This window comes from Propithecus coquereli, unplaced genomic scaffold (assembly GCF_000956105.1).
Source record: "Propithecus coquereli isolate 6110/MARCELLA unplaced genomic scaffold, Pcoq_1.0 Scaffold140, whole genome shotgun sequence".
In the NCBI taxonomy this organism is placed as follows: domain Eukaryota; kingdom Metazoa; phylum Chordata; class Mammalia; order Primates; family Indriidae; genus Propithecus; species Propithecus coquereli.
The window spans coordinates 5,169,294-5,193,160 of record NW_012138303.1 but is presented as its reverse complement, the minus strand read 5'-3'; the positions used below and the strand labels follow the sequence as shown (position 1 = coordinate 5,193,160).

The 23,867-nt window shown below is 42.7% G+C and overlaps 1 protein-coding gene across 1 annotated transcript in view; it reads right to left on the bottom strand.

Annotated features, from left to right (window-relative positions):
• The window catches only part of SLAMF1 (signaling lymphocytic activation molecule family member 1), a 32,987-nt gene that overhangs the window by 4,448 nt on the left and 4,672 nt on the right, over nt 1-23,867 (bottom strand). The window contains exons 2-5 of the mRNA XM_012639536.1: nt 18,609-18,947; nt 16,382-16,666; nt 7,448-7,549; nt 3,283-3,356 (exon numbers count right to left, since the gene is read on the bottom strand). Of these exons, the coding sequence (XP_012494990.1) occupies nt 3,283-3,356; nt 7,448-7,549; nt 16,382-16,666; nt 18,609-18,947 (800 nt within the window). The remainder of the gene's footprint in view (nt 1-3,282; nt 3,357-7,447; nt 7,550-16,381; nt 16,667-18,608; nt 18,948-23,867) is intronic.

Below are 23,867 nucleotides of genomic sequence, written 5' to 3'. Positions count from 1 at the left end.
ATAAATAAATAAATCATTTCTATTCTAGGAATGGAGATTTCCTTTAACTTTTTGCAAATCAGCGTAGTTCACCATAGCAGCAGATAAATGAGGAAAACAACAACCATGAGATTATCTCAACAGATGCAGAGTGTTGATAAGATTCAATATCAACTCATGATAAAATATCTTAGTAAACCAGGAATAGAAGATAACATTCTTAATGTGGTAAAAAGGCCACTTCAAAAAACCTTCAGCAAACGTCATACTTAATGGTGAGACATTGAAAGCTTTCCTTTAGAGTTTGGAACGATACAAGGACGCCACTATTACCATTTCCATTCACCGTCATATAGGTCATCTCAAGCAGAAAAATAGGGCAAGAGAAAGTATGTGAAGAAATAAAACATATTTTCCTTATATACAATTGTATCATCTGACCTAAATAAAGTAAGATATGTATCTTTTTTTTGTGAATTGAAAGACTCAATCCTATAAAGAGACATGTTCTCCAATTGATCTATGCAGTTCTAATTAAAATGCTAACAAGATTTGGGGTGTGGGTGAGGGAGGGACTTGATAAACTGATTCTAAAGTACATACGAAAATGCAAAGGACCAAAATAGCTAAGGACTCTTAAAAAGAAAAAAAGAACAGGTGGGAAGAGTCCTTTTACCAGATATCAAAATTTATGTTAATAATAAATCTGTAATTAAAACTGCATGACACTGTTGCAGGTATTAACAAATGGATCAATGGAGCAGAATAGGAAACATCAAAACAGACCCCACGTATATGGACCCTTGATTTATGGTAAAAATGACACTGCAGTGGGGCAAGGACAATCTTTTCAATAAATGGTCAATAGGATATCCATGTGGAAAAAATAAAAAACTTCATCCCTCTCAAACCCTACTCCAAAAATCGTTTCCAGGTATAAAAATAGATATAAATGTGAAAGAAAAATAGCTTTTCATTACCTGGGAATAGAGAAAGATTTATCAGACAGGATACAAAAAATGCTAACTCTAAAGGAAAAGATTACTAAATTATTCTACACTGAAATCAAGGATGACTCTTTATCAATAGGTACCTCTGAGAAATTGCAAAGGCAAACCACAGATGGGTGAAATTATTTGCTAACATACAACTGTCAAAAGGCTCATACCCAAACTATGTAAAAAGCTTATACTAATCCATAACTAATTCATTAAAAAGCCTAAAATTCAAACATTAATGTGCAAGAGATTTAACAGGTACTTAAAGAAAGAGGATTTTAATATGGCCAATAAACATTTAAAAAGTTGTTCAACTTCCTCAATAATTAGAGGGATGCAAAATAAAACCATAACAAGACATATCCATTGGCAAGGCTAAAATTAAAAAGTCCGACAATACTAAGTTTTGGTTAGAATGTATAGCAGTTGAAACTCTTATATGTAGCTGATGGTAAAGTAAATTGATATGCCCACTTTGAAAAATAGTTTGGCCTTATCTAGTCAATTTTAGAATATACATACTCTATGATTCAGCAATTCTACTTCTAGGTATATGCCCGACAAAAATATGTGAACACATCCACCAAAAAACATGCATATGAATGTTCACAGCTGCAATTTTCATAATAGCTTCAAAGTAGAAATAACCCACATGTCCATCAATAGTCAACTGGATAAATAAACTGACTGATATTCTATAAAGCAATGAAAATGAATACATTTTATCTAAGTTCAAAGACATATATGAACCTCATAAAGGTAAAATTGAGCAAAAGACACAATACGAAAAATAATAAAGGATTCCCTTTTTATAAAGTTCAAAAAAAGGGACAAATTAAACTCTATTTCTACAAGTCAGGACAATGGTTATCTTTGGGAAGGAGAGAGGAATCAGTGATTGAGAAATGGCATAGGAGGTCTTCAGGAGGTACTGGTCACATTCTGTTCCTTCATCTGTGTGGTAGTTTTATGGTATTAGAAGACTTAATACCGAAAGATGTAATTTCTCCTCAAATAGATCTATAGATTCAACATAATCCTAATAGGATTTTTTGGTAGTACTTGAGAAGTTGATTCTAAAATACATATGAAAGTACAAGGGGATAAGAATAGCTAAAAACTCTCAAAGAAAAATAAGATGGGAAGACTTGCTTTACCAGATATCAAGATGTGCACTTAAGAGTAATTCATCGAGCTGACATTTATGTGTTGTGCACTTTTTTTGTATGTATGTCATGCTTCGCAGTAAGGGAAAAAAAGAGGGATGCTAGCAGCATGGAATGAAGTAATTAGGGAAGACAACATGGTAAAGATGAAGCGGGTTACCTAGATGGTGGGGGCGGGTTACTCTTGAGATTCTATCTATTTAAATGGAGTTCGGTTGGGAGAGGGGATGAGGATGGGCTGTGTAATAAACCCTCCAGGCCACTAGGGGACAGAAGAAATAAGAGCTTTGTCCAAAAGTCCATCTCCTGGCTCTCAGAAATGCATTTACAGTCACTCAATGCAATTTTCTAAGGTATTAATCAAAGCTGTCTTTACCTTCACATCCTTTACTCCAGAATTTGCCTTCCCTCATCCCCTAAATGGCCAATGGCCAGATTGTGGCCTATAAATCATCTAGAATTGCCTTCATGTCTGAAAAAATACAAAATCTCCACAGCTAACTACAATCCTTTTAGCCTCCCTATCTCTTCCTTCTGTCTGCTCCTCAATTTCACCATGCCTCCAGTTTTGCCACTCCTCTTCTTAGTCCAACAATCACTGTATCACTGTCTCACTTTCTTCCATCTGCAGTCTGCATATCATCTTCCATCTCTTCAACCACACTGTAGCCAGAATTCTCAAGATCCTTCCTTCCTTGTCCCCTTTGTGCTATGCAAATGCCTAAACTTGGATCAGTCCAACATGTCACACAATAGCTTTTTCAGACCTTCCCCTCTCTCCTCAAGCCTGAACCCTTTTCTTTGGAAAAGAAAAGAGCTTGGTCACACGGGACCATCAAGTCCTAGAATGCCACAGCTGGAAGGAGTTATAACTCACGTGTTTCCAGCTTCCTCATTATTTTTTGCTGTGAAGAAACAGATCACCAGTAGATTACACAGTGTTTCCCATTGTTTCAAATAATAAACAGTCCCATATGACACTGAAGTTTCATGACCATCAAGAGAGCTCTTGTCCTTGATTTCTGCTTCCCTACTTTGCTCTTCTCTAGAACCCATGAATGTCAGACATGCCAGGTGGACTGGCCAAGAATCCTATGGGAAATACGACAGGTTCATCTCAAAGAAAGTATAAAACTTACACCCGGTTTCTGGACTTGGGCATAGATAGTAAGGCTTTTTGCTTCCTTTGTTGGCTGGTAATGGTCCGTTTTACCTGGGGAAAAGAAACCATAGTAGTTATCTCGCTCTGGTGCCCAACATGAACTCCCTACTCAGACCTGTCTGGTCTTTACTCTCCTTTTCATACCCACCTTCCCCAAGAGTACCGTAGAAACAAAGCACCGAGTCCCAACCCCCCTGCACGTTTGTCATATGGTCTGGGGTTAGTTACTGGATTTCCCTAGGCCTATTTCCCTGTCCGTGAAATGGGATTTGAAATACTTGCCTCACAGGGCTGTAGTGACAATTAAATAAGATATCACTTGTAAAGTGTTTAGAATAGCTCCTGGCACATAGCAAATGCCCGGTGTTTCAGGTGTTTCTCTCATTGGTGTGCCATTCAGTTATTTTAATCTCTCTGCTTGATATGCATGTCTGGTTTCCTAATAGGATTCTACGTTCTTCGAAGGCAGGGCTAGTTATTTATATCTCTTTTGTATTCTTCCACTGCTAGTATGTTGCTTCACTCACAGCTTTCTCGTCTCCCTATTTCTGGGGGACTTCGTATGTGTGTGGAATGGGGTAAGGGAGTGTAGGAGAGATGATCCACCTGGGACTATTTGGAAAACAAAGCAACAATGTCATTCTGTTGCTCACCATCTGGAAATTTTGCTAAGGGCCTAGGATCTCTGGAAATGAATAAATTGCAGAACATTTTAATTTTTAGCCAGTTTAAAAAATTTTTAAATTATAGTAGTTTATTCTCATTATAAAAATTAAAATTGTGTAGAAATGCATAAAGTAAAAAGTGTAAGTCCGCTTCCTCCATTAACCAACTCAATTTTATTTCCAAAAGTAACCACTTCAAAAGTTTGATATATATCCTTGTAGATCAGTTCTGTGCAAAAGAACTTTCTGAGAGGATGAAATGTTCCATATCTGCACTGTCTAATACAGCCACAGCCACAGGTGGCTATTGAGTGCTTGAACTGTGACTAATGCAACTGAGGAAATGAATTTTAAATTTCATTTAATTCAAATTAATTTAAATTTAAAAAGCCACATGTGCTAGTGACTACTATTAATATATAGAATAGTGCAGTTCTGGACATTTACTATACTTACATAGATTTTTTTTTTTTTTTTACACAAATGGGGTCATGCTATACATATTTCTCTATAATTTGATCTTTCCACATAAAATGAGTTGAGGACATTTTCCATGCCAGTGCAGGAGATCTATCTTGTTCTTTCTAACATTGCATGGTATCCTTTGTGTACATCACGTAGCAGAGAGGATGCTGGGAAGGTGACAAACTGAAGCATGAGCCCTATTAAGGGGTTGTTGCAGAGTCCAGTAGAGACAATGGTGGCTTTCCCCACAGGAAGTTACAGTCTTTAGGGTAGACTTATTTTAACACCTATAAATTCATCCTCTTAAAAAATTGGGAGCACATCTCTGAGGAAATAGCACTTAGGAGCGGCACATTTTTGCTAGTATGTGTGTGGTGAGCATGGTGGAATGTGCTGCACAAGGGTGTGAACCTTGGGGAGAAAATGATGGAAAGCCACGGAAGCAGTTCAAAGGATTCAAGGAAAGTCAACTTGATTTTCTTGTGTGAGTGTGGGCGTGGTGTGACTGGTGGTTCCAACTTCACTTGTTTGGTCAGGGTTGATCCTGACTGAGGAGCGTGTGTGTGTGTGTGTGTGTGTGTGTGTGTGTGTGTGTGTGTGTGTAAAATGGAGGGGTGGACTCAGGGATGATGAGAAGCAGTTGGAGGTAGCAGAGGGAGTGCAATGTAGTTCTGTGAAATATACCCTTTCTGTTCAAACCCACGAGTGTTTGCAAAGTTAGACATGCCTGCCCAGCACTCTTCTAGGTGCTATATACAACCAGAGTAGAGAACAGATTCCAGTCCTCTAGGACTGCAGTCCCCAACCTCTTATTAGGAATTGGGCCGCAAAGCAGGAGGTGAGAGGCAGGTGAGTGAGCGAAGCTTCCTCTGTATTTACAGCCTCTTCCCATCACTCGCCATCCCCTCTCGTCCCCTCCACTCCGATCCATGGAAAAATTGTCTTCCATGAAACGAGTCTCTGGTACTAAAAATGTTGGGGACCACTGCTTTAGGATTTTCAATCTTGCAGGTCAGCCCAGCCTGAAATTTAGAAATGGGGGGACAGTCCTAAATGGTCAGATGAATGGAAAAAGTGGGGCTGATTGTTACCGCTCAAAAAGAGGATGAATTTATTGCATCAAGATAATTTAGTCTCATGTTTTTTCCCCAGTGTAAAAACAGGTTTTCAGGAGTAAGTTTAATTCAGCTCAAAATCTGCAAAGTCTTAGGGTCTAATGAAAAAGGTCTTGGCCTTAGAATTAGGGCATCTGCATTCTAGTCATCACAAGCTGTGTGGCATTGGACAAATCATGTCATTTCAGTGGGTCTCTTCTCTTACCATAACTGTAAAGTGAGGGTGTAGGCTATTTAATGTCCTTTTCAGCTCTTACTTGAAGCAAAGTTATCTTATATTACCATAACTTCAAGTACCTTAAACCTACTCTAGGTACGGTTTCCAGATGTAGTCCAGTGCAGCCCTCTACGGGCCTTATGACTTAAACATTGGTGCTTTAATTCATCTACATTGAGAGATTTGTCTATGCCTGTATATATGTACATATGTATGCATGTATGTGTGTCTCTATCTTCCATCCCTCTCTGGAAGCCACTGCGTTCAGTGCTTTCCGTGAATTGACCCCACAAGAGTACTGTGGACTATGTAATTTATCCCCATTTTGCAGATGAAAGGTTAAGTCATTTGTTTGGTCACATAGCTTGTCAGTGACAAAGTCTGCATTTGATTGTAAGTTTCTCTAATGCCAAAGTCCATGTTCTTAACCAGTGTATTCTCTTGGACATGAAATTCCCATAGAGTCAATTTAAAAACTTTCAGAGTCAGGCTGCATTCTGGAGATGATACCATTAGAAGCTGACAACAGTCTCTCGAGCAAAGTTTTGGGGAGAGTATAACAACTAAATATAAATTTTAGCACAGGTTTGAGGCAGAGTTTTGTGTGTTACTGGCTTACAATGAACAAATGGTGACTGGAGATGAGGATGGGTATGTGGGTAGGGGAAGGCGGTAGGGAATTGTGGTGGGATAGGATCACCATTCCCTTCAGAGCACAACCATGTGACCAGCCGAGTGTAGTTGAGGCAAGAGCATGGGGTGGGATCCCAGCACCTTTGCTGGATGGGTTGATGTGAATAAGTTGAGCTCAGTTTTCTCATCCCTGGCATCTCACCATTTCTTTATAGCATAAGCCAAGTCTGATTGCCCCACCCCCACCCCTTGGGCCCTCAACATGATTTCTATCTGAATTACCCAGCTAACTCTTAGATGGAGGAAATGAGACAAAAGTAGGCAGCTGTGCTATGATCTGGATGTTTTTTTATATAAGCAAAACCAACCCCAGAGGGCTGAGGTAAGGGCTTTTCTAAGAAGGTTGTGTGTGGATGACACTGACCTACTTGAGGGTGAGATCAGTCATGAGCTTGGTGGCATGAGGATCAGGTTCTGTCCTCACCATGAGAAGGCTTTCTGGAGCACCTGTCCTGGTCTTATTCTGACTGCAGCGGGGGTTGGTAGTCAGTGTGACTGAGGGGAGCACGTTGCCCTGAGACATTGAATCGTAGGACCATTTGGAGAGGCCAAAACTGCAGGGGAATAATGGGACCTTATTGGTTTCATTCTTCCCTGATTGATTTTTTGAATGAGATCCAAAAATTCTCTGAATTCAGCTCCCTGTGAATTCAGCTCCTGTTAAGCCTCTTGTCTGGACCCCACGGGCATCATGTGTATACCTCTACTGCAGTGCTAGTCACACTGAATTAAACTTATCTGAATAACGTCTCCCACATTAGACACCTGTGGCCCTTCTCTCTATTCCCAAAGCCTAGTAGAGAGGATCAAGATATGTTGAGTTAGACTGAATTGAGCAAGGTCCCAGGATGTGTTTATTTAGTGTTTTTTGCAAAGGTGGCCCCATGCAGAAAGCCAAAGTATTGAGAACAAGTCTGTGCTCGTAGGGAGAGGTGCCTGCTTACCACAGAGAACCCAAGGAGAATCTCCTTATTGTCAGACACCTACCTCTTCTTTTCAACAGTAGTATTACCACTTCGAGAATCATGACGACACCAATGACACCCCCTAAGAACAGCCCAGTATACAGTCCCCACTGGGGGCTTGGTTCTGAAAAAAACAAGGTCAAAGGACAATCTCAAAAGTTCTGTCAGTTTAAAAACATCCCGCACAGAAATAGAACAACCAAGCCTCAAGTTCTATTTCTACATTATTTCCCAAGGGAGATTTGTTTTCACCGTTTTAGAGATCCGCTTTAGACCACTGAAGATTTCCATATCCGCTTAATTTCCACAAAGATTTTTCTATCCAAATGCTTTATTTTTACCTCAACTACCACATGTCTAAGATTAAACTTATCTTCATCTCTCCTAAGTCACTCTCTCTGCCCAGTTTCTCTATTTTGGAATTTCTAATGCGTCCTGTATCCATTTTGGGTAAACAGAACATGATGGCTCCTCGTGTCGTCCCTGCACATCCACGCTATTCTCATGGGACACTGAGAGGAAGAAAGAGCTGCTTTTCTTTTTTAAAAATAAACACAATAGTGCTATTATTGCTCTTCCATGCAAATAACTGTGCTGAACCCACCAGACCTGAACTGAAAGGAAAGCATTTAGTTTTTCCTCTCGATCATTCTTGTGCTTAAAATTAGTCCTACAGTACCAATCACCCAGACTCAAAATCAGACAGACAACTTGTATTGCTTTCTCTCCTTTTCTCTCTGTATCAAATTTTTTGGGACCAGGAGCAACACTTCGGAAAACAGTGAATGAGACCTATTGCCTCAGTAAACAAGACATTTAGCTCAATAAGGTAATAATGGACAATTATTGAGCACTTACAATGGGCCAAATATTTTTTAGTGCAACATGTGTACTAATGTATTGAATCCTCACAACAATCCTACAAGGCAGGTACACTCATTATTACAATTTTATGGATAAGGAAGTAGGCATGAAGACCCTCACAAACTAGCGCTTGGTCTAGGAGTAGAAATGTGGCTGAATACTTAAGACAGACTTCTTGGAGAGTTTCAGAGATCTCTGGGCTTGGGCAAAGTTGCACCAGGGTAATGAACAGTGGGGACCAATCTAAAGAACTAGGATTCTAAATAAAGCAATGGCGCTAAGTTTCTAAAGGGTGTAACACCAGGTGTTAACGTTAATGTGTTAGGGTAACTTATAAGGATGATTGTGGAATAAGCCTGCTTGTTGTTGAACATGGATGGATTTATTGGGAGGAAATTGAAAGGAAGGAAGACATGGGTTACAAAGGAACAGAGTGATCACAGACACAATTCAGATGTTTACAGAGTTGACCAAAGATACGGACTGAAGTCTCAATGAATTCATAAAAGACATCCCACCAAGATCCAAGTGGGCCTCCAACATGATACCTAACCAGAAGTTGCCTTCTGGATTTGAAAAAATTATCTCTTTTTCTTCCTGGGCCTTTCACATATCAAGTCATCTTCAGGAATCTTACTGAACTAACTTTGTGAATGCCTTGATTATAGATTCTCCTCCCCAAATTAAACATGTTTTAACTCTTCCAGATACCAACTTCAGCGGTCATATGATTTGACCGAAAAGTTAGGGGCAAGCAAAGAGTTCTAACAAGACTCCTTAATGTGTATAAAGCATGAAATTTGGAATCACTGCTAAGGCTGGAGGTACCCTGTGAGCAGCTCCACTCTGAATGACCACTCTAAATGGCTCATGATCTCTGAGATGCTGCAACACCAGGGACTCATGGAGAAACTCCCTGAAACAGAGCCAGCAGCCAAATCTTTGTGCCTCATCAGCCTATGGAATTGATGCAGCAAACTGTCACAGTAGCACTTATTATTTTAAAACTATTTCCTCTTTATTCTATTATAGGTATTATGGGAACATCTAAAACAATAGATGATTTGAGAACAAACACTCAACCATTTGTATACTTTTAAAAGACAATATTTCTCCCAAATTTTATTTGAGATTTGAAAAAAAATGAAGCCAACAAACAAGGTAATGCCTCTAAAAATGGAAAATAACAGATGACAAAGTTGCATCAGTAATGCCTGCCAAGTTACTGGCGTTCTCCTCTTCCGTCGTGCCTGATGCTGACAGCTCTGCTGCCCACCGACCCACATGAACTATTAATAACAATGACTGGGGTGCATCACTGAGGCTCTGAGGATGTGGTAACACCAGCCCTGTCTGTCTTTTCTAGGGCCTCAGGAGGATGAAGGCAATCTGTGACCTTTGTCCTATGACATAAATGACCAGCTTCTCCAGCCCAGCTAGATCTGAGAGACAACTTGACCATAACGCTGAAAGATATTCCATAGACTCTAATTTTTCTCCTCGTTTTTGGATACAAATATGAACCATAGACTTTTTTTTAACCTTAAAGGAAGTATAGTACTGTGCTTATTTCACCCAACCAATTAATTTCATGTTGAGGAAACTGAGACTCAGACAGGTGTACCTGGAGTCATAGAAAAAGTTGGAGGCAAAGCTGGTTGAAATGAGAACTGTAGCTTTTGCAGTTTGTGTTTTAGCCTCTGGAGACAGGGCCTCCATCAGGAAGGCAGTGGCAGGCTGTGATGCCCAGGGGACTTCTTGAGTCAAAAGCCCTCTGAGCAGACAACCCATCCTTCCCCACCCTCCACCCAACACGTGCCCATTCCCGGCCCCAGGCTCCACCCCATTCTCTCCTTCCCCCTGCATGTTCAGCTGTCCACCACACCTCCCAGCCTTGACATCCGGGCCAATCTTACTTCCTCCCTGTCACCTTTCCTGACAACTTCAGTTCTTATTCTTCCCTCTCCTTGGGACTCCTGCAGCACCTGTGGTTTATGTCATGTGTCTTAGAACCTGAGTTTTGGCAGCATTATCTTTGCCATGGAGACCATTTTCAGTGATGATACTTGGTGCTAGAAAGATGGTTTCAAATTCTGGGTCTACCACTTGATCCTGGCCCTGTGACCTCAGATAGGCTACTTGTGCACTCTGTGGCTTCAGTTTCTTCATCTGTAAAATGATCATAGCAATAAGTTCACAGAGTGGTTCCAAGGAACCAATACAGTAATATATGGAAAATGCCCAGAGCAATGCCTAGAATCCTCGTGTGGTCAATAAATGTCAACTACTTCCACTAGCCTCAATTCCCCAAATAGGTATTGGGTTCTAGGAAGCCAAAGACCATCTCTTATACTTCTTCTGCAACTCTCTTTCCACTTGATACATAATAATAGGTCCTCAACAAATTCTTGTTGGTTGATTGGAAGGACAAGAAGATAGGTTTGATCTCAAGTCCAAAGGAATTTCTCCACTGATACCGAGAGATGCTTCAGCCCCATGCAGTCCTTTGTTTATAATTTAGTCTCCCTATCTGTATAGCAGGCCCAAGTATTTTTACACTTGGTGCTCATCCATTTGTTGCTATTCTCTAATTACAGTATTTACATGAAAACTAAGCACCAGAGACCCTCTATGCCCTTAGGAATTTAGATAAATATGGACAAAATGCTACTGTTAAAGCATTTTTGGATCAGGCTGCCCATGATTTCTATAATTTCTGGGAAGAATTTCCTCATGGTCCTCTAAGTCTTTGTTCCTGTAGTTCCACTTTCTCTACCCTGTGCTGTCTTGGGTGCAAGGTTCAGTTCCTCCATTAGTTTCCACAAACAAACAAAAATAAAGAAACAAAGACAAAAATACCCTACGCCAAGAATTTTGTGGGTTTAAATCCTCTACTTAAGATTGAAGGGTCACAGGGCACAGATTCCATTGTAAACCAGGCAGCTTGTAATACCGACAGGCTCAGACCCTCTCTTTCTCTTCCTAGTTCTGCACAAGCAATATCTTTCCCCTTTCCCATGCAGATCACCCAGATCCTTTGGGGCTCTCACCCTTCTGGCTTCTAGCATTTATTAAGGTACTAAATATCCTAAACAAATACTGTTCCCTTCCAAAGAGGAATTCTAGAAGCAGTTTCTTTAATATGATATTTTCCCATCTAGTAAGGTGTAGAATCCCACCTAGATTGTAAATTTCATGAAGGTAGGCCCTGTCCCTTATTCTTTCTTTTGTATCCCCCACTCCACCTGATACAATATAGGCAGGAGGACATTCAATATGCACTTGATGAACTAAATTAGATTAAATCGAAGTCCATAAGAATGGATCTGGGAGAAGACTGTCAGGTACCCTTTTGTTAAAAATTAACAGAGTGCTAAATATAAGAAGTTCTCAGAAGGAATGAAGGGTCACCTTCTGAATGGCTCGAGGCAGGAGTCAAGGGACGCAGCAGTGACCTACTTGGCTTATGCTTTATAACAACAAAATGGAGCCAGGAGGTGAGTGTGTGTCTGTGCTGTCAACACATCACCTGTGCTCCCATTTCAAACCACCATTTCCTGTGGCAGAAACTCCAGCGCTCCCTCTTTTTTCTCAGTCATGTAGTGAGGCCTTTTGGGATGCTGATGCTTGGAAATCAGGCAAAGAGTGTTCTGCGGCCCACAGCCCCTTTCTCCTTCATTCACAAAGAAACGCTACTTGAACACTCTTGAACCAGACATTTGGGACTTTTCCCCCCTAGAGCCTCTTAGAAATAGCTGAGCGAGGCCGGGCGCGGTGGCTCACGCCTGTAATCCTAGCTCTCTGGGAAGCCGAGGCGGGCGGATTGTTTGAGCTCAGGAGTTCGAAACCAGCCTGAGCAAGAGCGAGACCCCATCTCTACTAAAAATAGAAAGAAATTAATCGGACAACTAAAAATATATAGAAAAAATTAGCCGGGCATGGTGGCACATGCCTGTAGTCCCAGCTACTCGGGAGGCTGAGGCAGGAGGATCGCTTGAGCCCAGGAGTTTGAGGTCGCTGTGAGCTAGGATGACGCCATGGCACTCTAGCCCAGGCAACACAGTGAGACTCTGTCTCAAAAAAAAAAAAAAGAAAAGAAATAGCTGAGCGGGCTGGTTGAGAGCTCCCATGCTATTTAGGAAGAGTACTTTGCACGAGTCTCCGCTCGGTGGTTCTCCCCTCTACTGGCTGTGGTTTAAACGTAGTAACTTGGCATGTCACATGCCTCCAAGGAAAAAGGAAAAGGGCCTTTGTTGCCTCTGAAAGGCTGTTGCCACAGAAACACAAAAGCATCTCTCCCTCCTCTAGTCCTCAAATCTTATTTTATTTTATTTTTTTTTAGGGAAGATAAAGAAGAAAACAACAAAGAATCTGAGAAACAAATGTAGCTCACCCAGGAGCTATTGAGTTGTTAACGTAACGGTCTGAGAGTGCCGGATCTCTTTCCTGCCTTTCATGTGGTTCCCTCAGCAAGGCTGCCGGTGTGGTGCACGTCTCCTTGAAGAAGACAACCATCTTCAAGAGATACTTTCTTGTTGGTGGCAGTTTTCACTCAGTTGGGGGTGGGGAGAGGATGCTCAGGAACCATATACTAACCTAGGGTCTGCAACCATCCAAGTAAACATTTTTACAGAGCTCACAGTTTCCTGAAAAATTCCTCTCCCCTGCCTGTCCCACTCTGCATTGCATTGTGGAGGCTACTAGTTGTGCACCCAGTACTGTTTCTCCCACGCTTCCATGGTAACACAAGCCTTGTCCAGGCACACAGCTGCCCAGCTGAGGACTACATCTCTCACCTTCCCTTGTAGCAGGTGTGGGCATGTGACAAGGCTCTGGCCCGTGAGACATGCCCAGGGTTCATGCTTCTACCACTGTTGTTAGGCTGGCTGGATTGGAGAGACCACGGAGAGGGACCTGCCTCTGCGGGAGCATCTAGGTGGCTCTGTAACAGTGGGAGCTCCCTGCTTGAGGAAATGGCCTTGTTAGAAAGGGGGGGGCCTCCAGAGCTCACGGGCAGGTGTCAGCTTTTTCTTCCACTGAACTAATTCAGACGTGCTGAGCCAGCTTTTTGCTAATCTTTTCAAAAAGATCTTCTTTTCAAGATGAGCATCCAGGGGCATTCCCTTGTAGTTGAATTATTTAAGGTTATGTATTAATCATTCTGGCATAGACATAGCTATTTCAGAATACAGTCAGCAAGGACAGCAGCAAGTCCCACACTGTCCAGGGTTGACCCACATCAGCATGCTTCACGTGACCTAGCCAGAGTACTTTGTAGCACCCCGGGATCGGGACTTTGCAATAAAGATGCCTCATTACAATGGACATGAAAGTGTTTCTTACTATAAAACACTGAAACGGCAATTGGAACAAGGATGAATATGTGACCAAGAGCCTGGACAAATGTCACTTACAGAAAATGATTTCGAGGAACAAATATGTTTTTGCACGGGTTGTTTCATTTGAGTCCTATCAGGAGATAGTGCTGACATCACATTGCATTTGGTCTCATCACATCATTAGCCGCTTAGAGTTTTTCATTAATGAAAATGAAAAACACCTTAAAATCACCGTCCTGGTAATAGATGGTGAAGTGACCTCTAATAAACCCTCAAACCTCACCATTTCATCCCAGGGCTGGGATTTCCCTTTGTGTGTGTGTAAAAAAAGTCTATGTTAACTCACAATTCCTGCTTTGGCTCAGACCTCATCATCTCTTGATGGATTACTGCAATAATGCCCCATGTAACTAGTTTCTCTTTCTTCTGCCTCTTCCCTGCCCCAGTCTTTTCTCTATGCCATTGAATTTCCTCTTTGAAAGGCAGAACTGATGGTGTCCCTTCTCTACTTAAAACTCTTTATTAGTTCCCATCACTTGTAGGAGAATATAGAACAAGACCCAGCTGTGTCTGTTTTTCCCTCTGCCTGGAATGTCTTTCATCAGCTTGGGTAATTTTCATTTATTTTTAAATCCCAGCTATGTCACATGCTCTGTGATGCTCTCTCTGATCGCCTGAGACAGCGTTAATCATTCCTTCTTCTTTGTTACCTTGCACCTACATCTGTTTTGCACCTGTCACACTATGTAATCTAGGATAATTATTTACTTGTGGAACTGTCTTCTTCCTTAAGGACAAGAATTGTGTCTTTTTTATCTTTGTGTACTCAGCACCTAGCACAGTGTTGGGATATAGCAGGGCTTCAGCAAATCTTTTGTCACACTAAGCGCAGTGTTTTAAGAATTAGTAGTATTCATTTGCACAACTAAATCAATGGACTAATAAAACTCTGTTTTCAGTGTTTAGGCAACCTGGTGTACTGGGGAGGGCATGCTGCAAATCAGCTATGTGATCTGGTTCTGAGACAGTGTGGTCCCCCATCCCTGGGGACGGCGCGGGGTATATGGGAGAGAATCTCTACTTGTGTTACAGGTTGAATAGTGTTCCCCCAGATTTATATATTGATGTGCTTAGAATGTGACCTTATTTGGAGATAAATTCTTAACAGAGGCAATCAAGTTCAAATGAGGTCACTAGGGTGATGTTATGGGCTGGATTGTCTCACCGTGAAATTCATATGTTGAAGGCCTAACCCCCATTATCTCAGAATGTGACTGTATTTGGAGATAGGATCTTTAAAGAGATGATTAAGTTGAAATGAGGACATTGTGTGGGCCCTAATCTAATCTCACTGATATCCTTTTAAGAAGAGGAAATTTGGACTCACAAAGAGATACTGGGCAATGTGGGCGAGCAACCCGACAGACCCAGTGAGTGGACAGGTGGGTGACTCTCGCTGCGAAATGGCTGGGAGACGCAATATGCAGTGTGTTAGGTTCACCAGAGAACTCCCAGGTACAGCCTGAAGGCCAGGTGGGATTTTTCCAGCAGTCCATCTGGGAATACTCCAGCAGAGTCTCTGTGACAGGAGGTGCTATGTGGAAGGGCATAACTTGGCTGGATTCCCCTGTCACCTCATCCATGGTCAGGTGGGAAAGCCCTCCGCGTGAACACCACGGCTACTGTGGGAAGGAGTCTCTCTGGAATGACTCCTGCTTCCCCTCAGTGGATGCAGACAGTAGAAGGTCAAGGCATAAGCAATACCTTGCAGGGCCAGCACCCTGGTCTTTCTGTCCCCGAACCTATCTGAGTCAGGGGCACAAGATCTGTTGGTGAAAAGGGGCAGTGGGCCAGTGTTCAATCCAGTATCCAAGTGATTAGATGTGTGTACTTTATCAATTCTCTCTTCTTTTTGGTAACAGAATAATGATGCTTTTCTTTCTAGAGAAAGAGCAGTCAGAAGATCTAGGTTTAGGTGCTAACTCCAATATTTACAAGTTAAAGAGACTCGAGGAGGGTACTTAAAAGCTATGAACTTCAATTTCCTCATCTGCATCATGATGGTGATAATAACATCTGTCCGGCAAGGTTATTGTGAGGATCAAGAGATTGTACAGTTGTAAGTGCTTTGCCGATAGTCAAGTGCTATCCAATTTATCATTACTCCTCAAGCTACTGAGTCCAGGTCTTAGTTTCACCTCTTTCTGACTCCCCTGGCCCTCTGACCTGCTGTGGGATTCTCAGTCTGTTCCATAAAATGAGGCTCTTCATTATATCCTGTGTTTCATGATTGAGAAAATGTTTCATATCTTATCTCAAATATCACATGTCATATTCATTCCGAATTTCCTACAGGGTAGGTGATCAATAAATACTATTGGTGGTGTAGAACCGTCCTACCCTTAGTGGAACATGGATGTGAGAGTCAGAACCTGCCACCTGCACTCCTCACTCAGCCACCCTTGTAGGCTGGAGCCAAGGCAGGAGGCAGGGAGGAAGGATCATGCCTTGGAGACCTGGCTTCTGGGTCTGGCTCCTTCATTTCCCATTGATTTCCTCAACTGTGAACCGAGCATAACAATGTAAGAGTGCACTCACTGAGCACACACAGGTGGCTTTTGCAGACCATAAAGAAAATGTAAAGTGTCATCACTAAGGTGAATGGCATGGCTGGGGAAGCAGAGCAGTTGGCTCAGGTGGAAGCTGAGCCTATATTCACTGAGTGGCCCCCTAGCCACCACTAGCGTACTCACCCACGGGTCCTAGGCTGCATCTGGACCATGGGATGATGGCCTCGGAGCTGTTGCTGATGGGGTTGCTCGCAGTGCAGATGTAGGTGTTGTTGGCATGCTGGGGGCCGAGGGTAATGGACAGGAGGTGGGAGCTGTTGGCTGGGCTCAGAGGGTGAGTGTCCACCTCCTTGCTCCAGCTGTAAGCCACGTCGTCTCCTTTCTCCACCATGCAGGCCAGCATCAAGGTGCAGGTCCCATTCTCTTGGGTCTGGTTTAACACTTTAATTTCTGGAGTGGAGACCTGCTCTGTCAGGAGGGGGAGGAAGGCAGCCATCACTGAAATGAACCCCTTGGGAATCCTCACTTGACCTTTTTGTTAGAACAAAGTACAGCCTAATGGCTTCCTCCCCCACCCCCGCCAGGGAGTTTCGATGTGATTTATTTCTAGTGGGGAGCCATTGTTTCACACCATCCCTCACTCCCCACTAAACCCTTTCTAAGACCACCTCAGGATGAAATAGAGAAGAAGAATTTTTGTTTCAGTCCCCTTCTACCAATACTGTTAGGGCTCCACTTGCTGTTTCTGCTGTTCTTGATCTAGGTTGTTGTTCTCAGTGAAGTTTGCTGTCAACTAACCCCCATGGACTTTAATTGGCTTAAGTTATTACCTCCTAGACCTAAAAGAATGACTTTTTAGTGGTGGGATTTCATCTATAGTATGATGTGTGTGTGTGTGTGTGTGTGTGTGTGTGTGTGTGTGTGTGTATAGCAAGTGCTTCTGTGTGTCTGAGATAGGGGTAGGTTCTCAATTATAGCTATGGGCCCCATCAGTCTATCCCACCCTAATGCCATAGAACAGGCAAGATAAAAGGGAAAGTCTTGTTAATTTAGCAATTACTATAGGACAAGCACAGTGATGGAGTTTCACATTCATCATCTTCTTCAATCTTTTTGACAATTGTAACTCTAGTTGTAATTATTCCCATTTTATAGATGAGGAAACTGAGTCCCAGAGAAGTGGAATGTCTTATAAAATGTCACGTAGCATCTAAGTGGTCAAGTTGAGATCTGAACCTAAATCTGTCTAACTCCAAAATCCAGCCTCTTTCTTTGACTTGAGAAGAATGCTATGGTTGCAGAGACCACATTTCCAGAGTAAGAAGTTGATCACAAGATGTGACAAGGGCAGTAAACTTATAGGAACAAAAGTATTGAATGTAGGACATCTACCCTGTTTTGAAAAATGCATCATGTGCAACCTCCATGCTCCTGGCAATCTTGCCCCAGAGACCCTGCTGGAGTGATCGGGACTGCCTGGTGCCTGGTGGAGGGCTGCAGGAATTCTGCACCCACTGTTTGCAGGCAAGGGAATGCTGGGATGGGGAGGATCACAGAGGGTGTTGCTATCTCCCCTCTAGATAGCTGAGGACTTCAAAGAAATGCTGGGTAGGTGCGAATCCTTGTCCCAATCTCAGATATAAGGAAGTGATGCTGAAAAAGCAGGAAAGCCCCACATGGCTGTCAGGATTCCTGGGAATTCAGGTGAGTGTCTGGGCCTAAGAGACACAAACCCTGGGTGTATTCAAGAGGGGCTGGAAGTCAAAGAGGCTTGAAAAAGCACTGGCCTTGGGTTCACGTGCACCGGGGTCCTAGTTTAAGTATTGCAACTAAGCAACTTTATAACCAGAGCCTTCGTTTAAATGAGAAAAAATGTACTTTTCCACCAGGTGAACATGATCCTCTACCAGGACGCAGGGCTTGGTGAGTGGTGTGTGGGCAGAATTGCAGTTTTCTTTACCCAGAACCCCCAGTGCAGTGAACCACCCACACAAATGTGTATAAACATGTGCAAACCACTTCTTTCTGAATTTCAGTATCCTCATCTATGGGAGAGGTTGGGTTTAATCAATGATATTCAAACTTTTTAAAAATCACAAAAAAAAAAAATCTTGTTTTCAAATAAAATCTTACTTGCAGACCAAGACTCTTGAGGCTACAGGCTGTTCAGTCCACAGGCAGCTGGGCCTGTGGGAAATGTGGGTAACAGTACCCACCAATGCACAATGTAGGGGGGAAATCGCCAACCTCTAAAACCTCTTCCCTGAAGCACAGTTTAAATACCCCTGGATTAGATGATCTTCAAGTTGCTTCTAGTTCTGAATAGCTCTGCTTTTAAGAGAGGCCTAAATTCTTGGACAAGGGACCATCCTGGCCCTCCAGTGTACACAGGAGAAGCCACCATTATTACCATAAAGCTTCAGCTGCAGGCAAAAGTGCTGAACTGAATCGTTTTCCTCCAGGGTCATAAAGTACCATCCCTCGTCCTCCTTCCTGCTGTCCTGGATCCCCAGGTGCAGGTCCTCCAGGTAAAACTTGTAGCGGTCCTTTAGGTAACGTGGAGGGCCTCCTTCCGATGGATAAAGAGACACTATTTTCGTCTTGATGCTGGTTTCTGGTGATGTTGCCACCGTGACAACGATGTGGATGCTTTTGTTCATGCTCTTATTTATCCCTTTATGCGTCAAGGGCAGCAACACATTCCTTCCCAGCTGGCGGAGAATCTTTGGACAGTTCATCACACCTGTGCCTGTGGGCGGGAGGAGAAGGGAGCCCCTTATTGTGGAGATCTCTAGACCACATCATGTCTGTGGATCAGGAATGACAGACTTCAGACTCTCCCTTTTCCTCCTGGGCTATCCCCAGGGTGAGCAGGTGCTTAGTAGTTTATAAAGACTGCCATGAAAGTTCCCACTATATTCTGAGTATTTCAAAAATCTCAAGAGAAATCCTAAAATTACTTAGGATAGAGATGCATAGACTAAAGAACACCAGGTTTCCATCAACTCAAATTTATAGTTAAGGCGGCTAAAGCACAGAGAAGTTAAATGCATTCCCTAAAGTCACATAACTGCCAAGTGGCAGAGCCAGGACCAGAATCCAGATCTGCCACTCCCTCTGTCAGGGTTCTCGCCATCCTTGAATACATAGGATGGAGGACAGAGAACAACTGAAAGTGATTCCGTGCTCATGCGCCCCGGGGACCATGGTTACAGAAGCATCACTTCGGATGATGAGGAAAACAGAAAAGTCTGAGGGATGCGGAGTCAGGGAGGTGGTAAGCCCAGGGTTCAAACTGTGGAATCCTAGCCCTCTAAAACACCCTGAAACAGTTAATAGTGTTGAGGGTGAGATATTATTTTATTTCTCTTTCTTCAAAAAAGCTGAGCCAACAAGAAAAAAAAAAAAAAGACATGAAAAACCAAAAACCTTTCAAACCACTATAAGGGATCCTGCTGCTGATTGTTTAACACCTCCCCGCTCCCCAAACCCACAACCTGCTTTTCTTTTTCCTCTCTCAGCTGATGACCTCGCTTTGTGTTTCACTGAAAAAAATAGAAGAAACAAAAAGAGAACTTCCATCTATCACCACCACCAAATCAAACCATCTGCCTGGATGGATGGTCTATGCTCCCATTGAAGGCCAGTCTCTTCCTTCACGGAGCACTCACCTACTTCTAGGCTTTGTTTTTGCAAATGCCTCTGCCCTTTTGCATTATTCGTTTTCTGTGGGTGGTTTCTATCATCACACGACATGTGAATGTGTAATTTCCCTCATATTAAAAATCTGTCCCCTGATTTTTAATCCATCCCAGGTCCGTCCCTGGTTGCCTCTCCATTTCTCTGTTTTCCTTTATAGCAAAATCCTTTAATGTGTGTTTATACTTTCTGTTCCCATTTCCTTACCCATTTTTCCTTGTACCCACTCCAAACAGGAGCTCTTCCCTACCACTCGCTGGAGCCATCTTTGTCAAGGTCACTGTCTACTCCACTAAGCCAAGTCAAAGTCCTTTTCTTACTTGCTTTCTTGGGAGCACTCAACATAGTTTATCACTCCCTCCTTGAAACGCTGTCTTCATTTGGCCCTTGGAACACCCATACTCTCCTGCTTTTTCTCCTATTCCATTGGCTACCCCTTCTCAATGTCCTTGGAGGGAAACTTCTGCTCTTCCAGACCTCTAAATATTGGAGCACCCCACTACTCAGATTTTTTTTCTTCTCCATCCACATTCATCCAGTTTCTTATCCAGTTGCACAGTTTGACATATTTCTAGAGGTGGTTACAGAGTTATGTCTCCCACCCAACCCTTCACTGTACTCCTGACTGCTTACACAGATCAGTATGTGGAGGTCTAAAGGGCATCTGAAATTTAGCACATGAACTCTTGATTCCAAAACACCTTCTGAAAACATTACAATTCACCCACTTTCTCAGGCCCAAACATTGGTATCATCCTTGATTTCTTTCTTTCTCACATACTCCTTGCTCAGCTTAACAGCAAATCTGGTTGGCTCTGACTTCAGAATATGTCTGGCATCTGAGCCCTTTGCACCTTCCCTATTTCCACTATTGTCATCACAGGCCTGGGGACTGCCACTGTCCTCTTGCATCTGTAGAATGGACAAAGCCATCTTTTAAAACCATGTCTGGTTTTGTCTCTCTCCTGCTTTTAAACCTCTAGGGCATTCTAGCACCTGTAGAATAAAATTCGTAGTCCCTTGACTGATGTGGCTTCAAAGGCCCTGCACACCCAGGCCCTCGCGCAGCTCCACCTCCGTTTCCTGCCCTCTCTGCTTCACTCACTGCACTACGGCCACACCTGGCTGCGCCGTGAGCCCACCAAGGGCATGCCCTAACCCAGAGCTCTTGTATTTGCTGTTCCTCTCTATGGAAAATCTCCTCCCTTACATACCTGGATAGCTCGTTCCCTCATTTTATTTTAGATTTCTGCTCAAAAAGTATCTCCTCTAAGAGACTTCCTCTGACCATCTATCTAAAATAGCCTCTGCCTTCTTATTGCACTCATCACTGCCTGATGTTATATTGTATATTTGTTTATTTTATTTTTGTCTCTCCCACTAGAATGCAAACCTCTCAAGCGGAAGAACTTCATTTTCTTTACTGTTTTGATCCTAGGACCTACAACAGTGCTTGGCACATAGGAGGCTTTTAATAAGTATCTGTTCAATTTATGAATGCTGAAAACCATTATTTGCCTAACATGTACATAACTGAACTTCACCATAAGCTAGTGGTGATAAAGGAAGGAGCTTTATCCATGACTCAGAGAGAGCATAGATTATTCTAACTGATAAGAAAGACAGAAGAGTAAAATAAAACCATCTGCTTAAGTAATGTGGTTAACAGAAGAGACCTCTCCATGATTGATTCGTGGTTAAGATGAGCTGTTGGAAAATTAGATACACTAGCCAAGATATTCTTGACACCCAAATACCCAGAAATCTCAACACTGTCCAGTAAGGGGCCCAGCTAATAGTAGGCTAGATGTTCAGTGATTAGGGAAAAAGAAAAAGCAGTCTACCTGGGCTAGTATCAGGATGAGAGTGGTTGAAACTCACCATTGTTAAGGAAAACTGAGAAAGGCAATTAGGAATTTGTTCTTTTGAATATTGCTCATATATCGACCCTTAAAACGCAGTGTTCTCCCCTGCTACTTAATTAGGTGAGAAATAGTATTGTTATTGTGTTTGCTGTTGCTTTTACCCAGATACACTGGGAAGCATGTTGGACTTACTTCCAGCTACACTGACGAATGCTTGACTGTCCACACAATGTGGCTCCTCTGGGGGCCACATACCTGAATTGTAGACACAGTACCCAAGAGAGTAACCTCTTGAATCCTGAACCTAAACTTCTGTATATAAAGAAATGAGAGCAAATTTAGAGCTATAAGTGCAAGTATGAACCCCCTGAACTTGTGTACAAAAAGTCGTATGTAAGCACATGCACATTTTTCTGAAAACATATCCATAAATGTCATCTCTGAAAGGGATCTGAGATTTAAAACAAGATTAAAAGTTGCTATCATACCATTGACTTTTTTTAGGTCAACTTTGATATGGAGAAAAAAAGAAAGGAAATTATTCCCAATTTTAGGCTATAACCTTTCACCCTCCCAAATGTCTCCCATGCACCCTTCCCCATACCTAACCCTGCAGGCTCTCTGCGCCATGGTTGCTTTCACAACTTGGAGTTGGTGCGGGGAGAGGGAAAGAGGGGATAATGGAAGGTTGTGAGCAGCCAAAACATAAAAAATAAAAGAAAGGAAATAGGAGGGAAAAGAGGAAACGAAAAGGAGAGGGGCAGATGAGTAAAGGCTGAGTGGTATATGCACACACGGTCATGGGGTGTGGAACCAAAGCTTCCTTAGGAAGAGACCCTCACACCTCTCACCCACATGAAGAATGATGACGCAACACCTAAGTGTGTGAGTGGCCACGTCTGAGGGTTACTTGAGATCATCCCCACCTAAGCACAAGTGGAAACATAAGTGGGGGCTTTACGGTGCTTCATAAAACCCTTCACGTGGAGTGCCTGCTCCTGAAACATCCCACCGCCTGATGAGTGTTTTCCAGTGGGTCTGTGATTCAGTCTGCCCTTGTTTACTGAAACGGTCTGGGAGGAAACATTTGTAGCTGTCAACACCAACTCACTTTCCTTCAGGGGTGATTCTACTTCGAAAAGCGAGTGATTCACATGGGCCCATGGATTTCATGGGCCTGAAATTAGTAGGATTTAGCCAACCTTTTCACAAGATGGGATTCCACCCGAGGAAAACCCTTGTTAATTTTTTTTGCCTAGCCCTGACACTGTCTCATGTGTTTTTAGCATCTTTCTATTGTATTTCTTTAAGGTAGAGAAGAGACAGAAATTATTATTGGCCCCACAGTTCTTATGGCAAATTTAGGTCCAGAAAGAAAAGATAACTTGCCTAATATTGCTTTTTAAACCGTGGCCCCAGCAGTCAGGTGAACTCTATTCCTATTCCACATCTTAGACTATGCACACATACAGCCTTGCCTACCCTGAAAGCCATAACCACCCTGTATTTGCCTGGCTAACTCCTTCCATCCATTTCAGCATCTCTTCCTTAGGGATGACTCCTCTGACCCCTAGCTTAGGTTAGGCTCTCCCGCCATGTACTTCCAATGCACTTGGCATCCCTCCTTCCTATCACTCATCACGTTTTTAAGTCTGGTTCAATGCCTGTCATGCTCGCCCAATTATAAGCTTCCAAGAGTAGGGACTGTATCTGCTTTATTCACTGCTGTATCCCTAACACCCACCTGGAACATAGTAGGAGATCAGTAAATCCTTATTGCCCAAGTGAGTGAATGCAATGGAGTGGGATGAATGAGTGCATGAGTGAACAAATGACGACACGGAGTCTAGATTCTCTTCTTTCCAAAATCAAAATGTACTCTGCTTTACCTTTATAACATCCCTAAGAGGTATGATATGGGGGGAATGATGGGCACACTTGTCCGCACTTGCCAGGTGAGGAGATGGAAGTGCCTTAGCTATGAGGCCCAGGTTTCACCTGCCACAGACCACTCGCCTTTCCCCCGAACACTTGCACCGCTTTACCTCTGCGTTTGTGCCTCCATCCTGAATGCTCTTTTTCTCTTTTTTTTTTTTTTTTTTTTT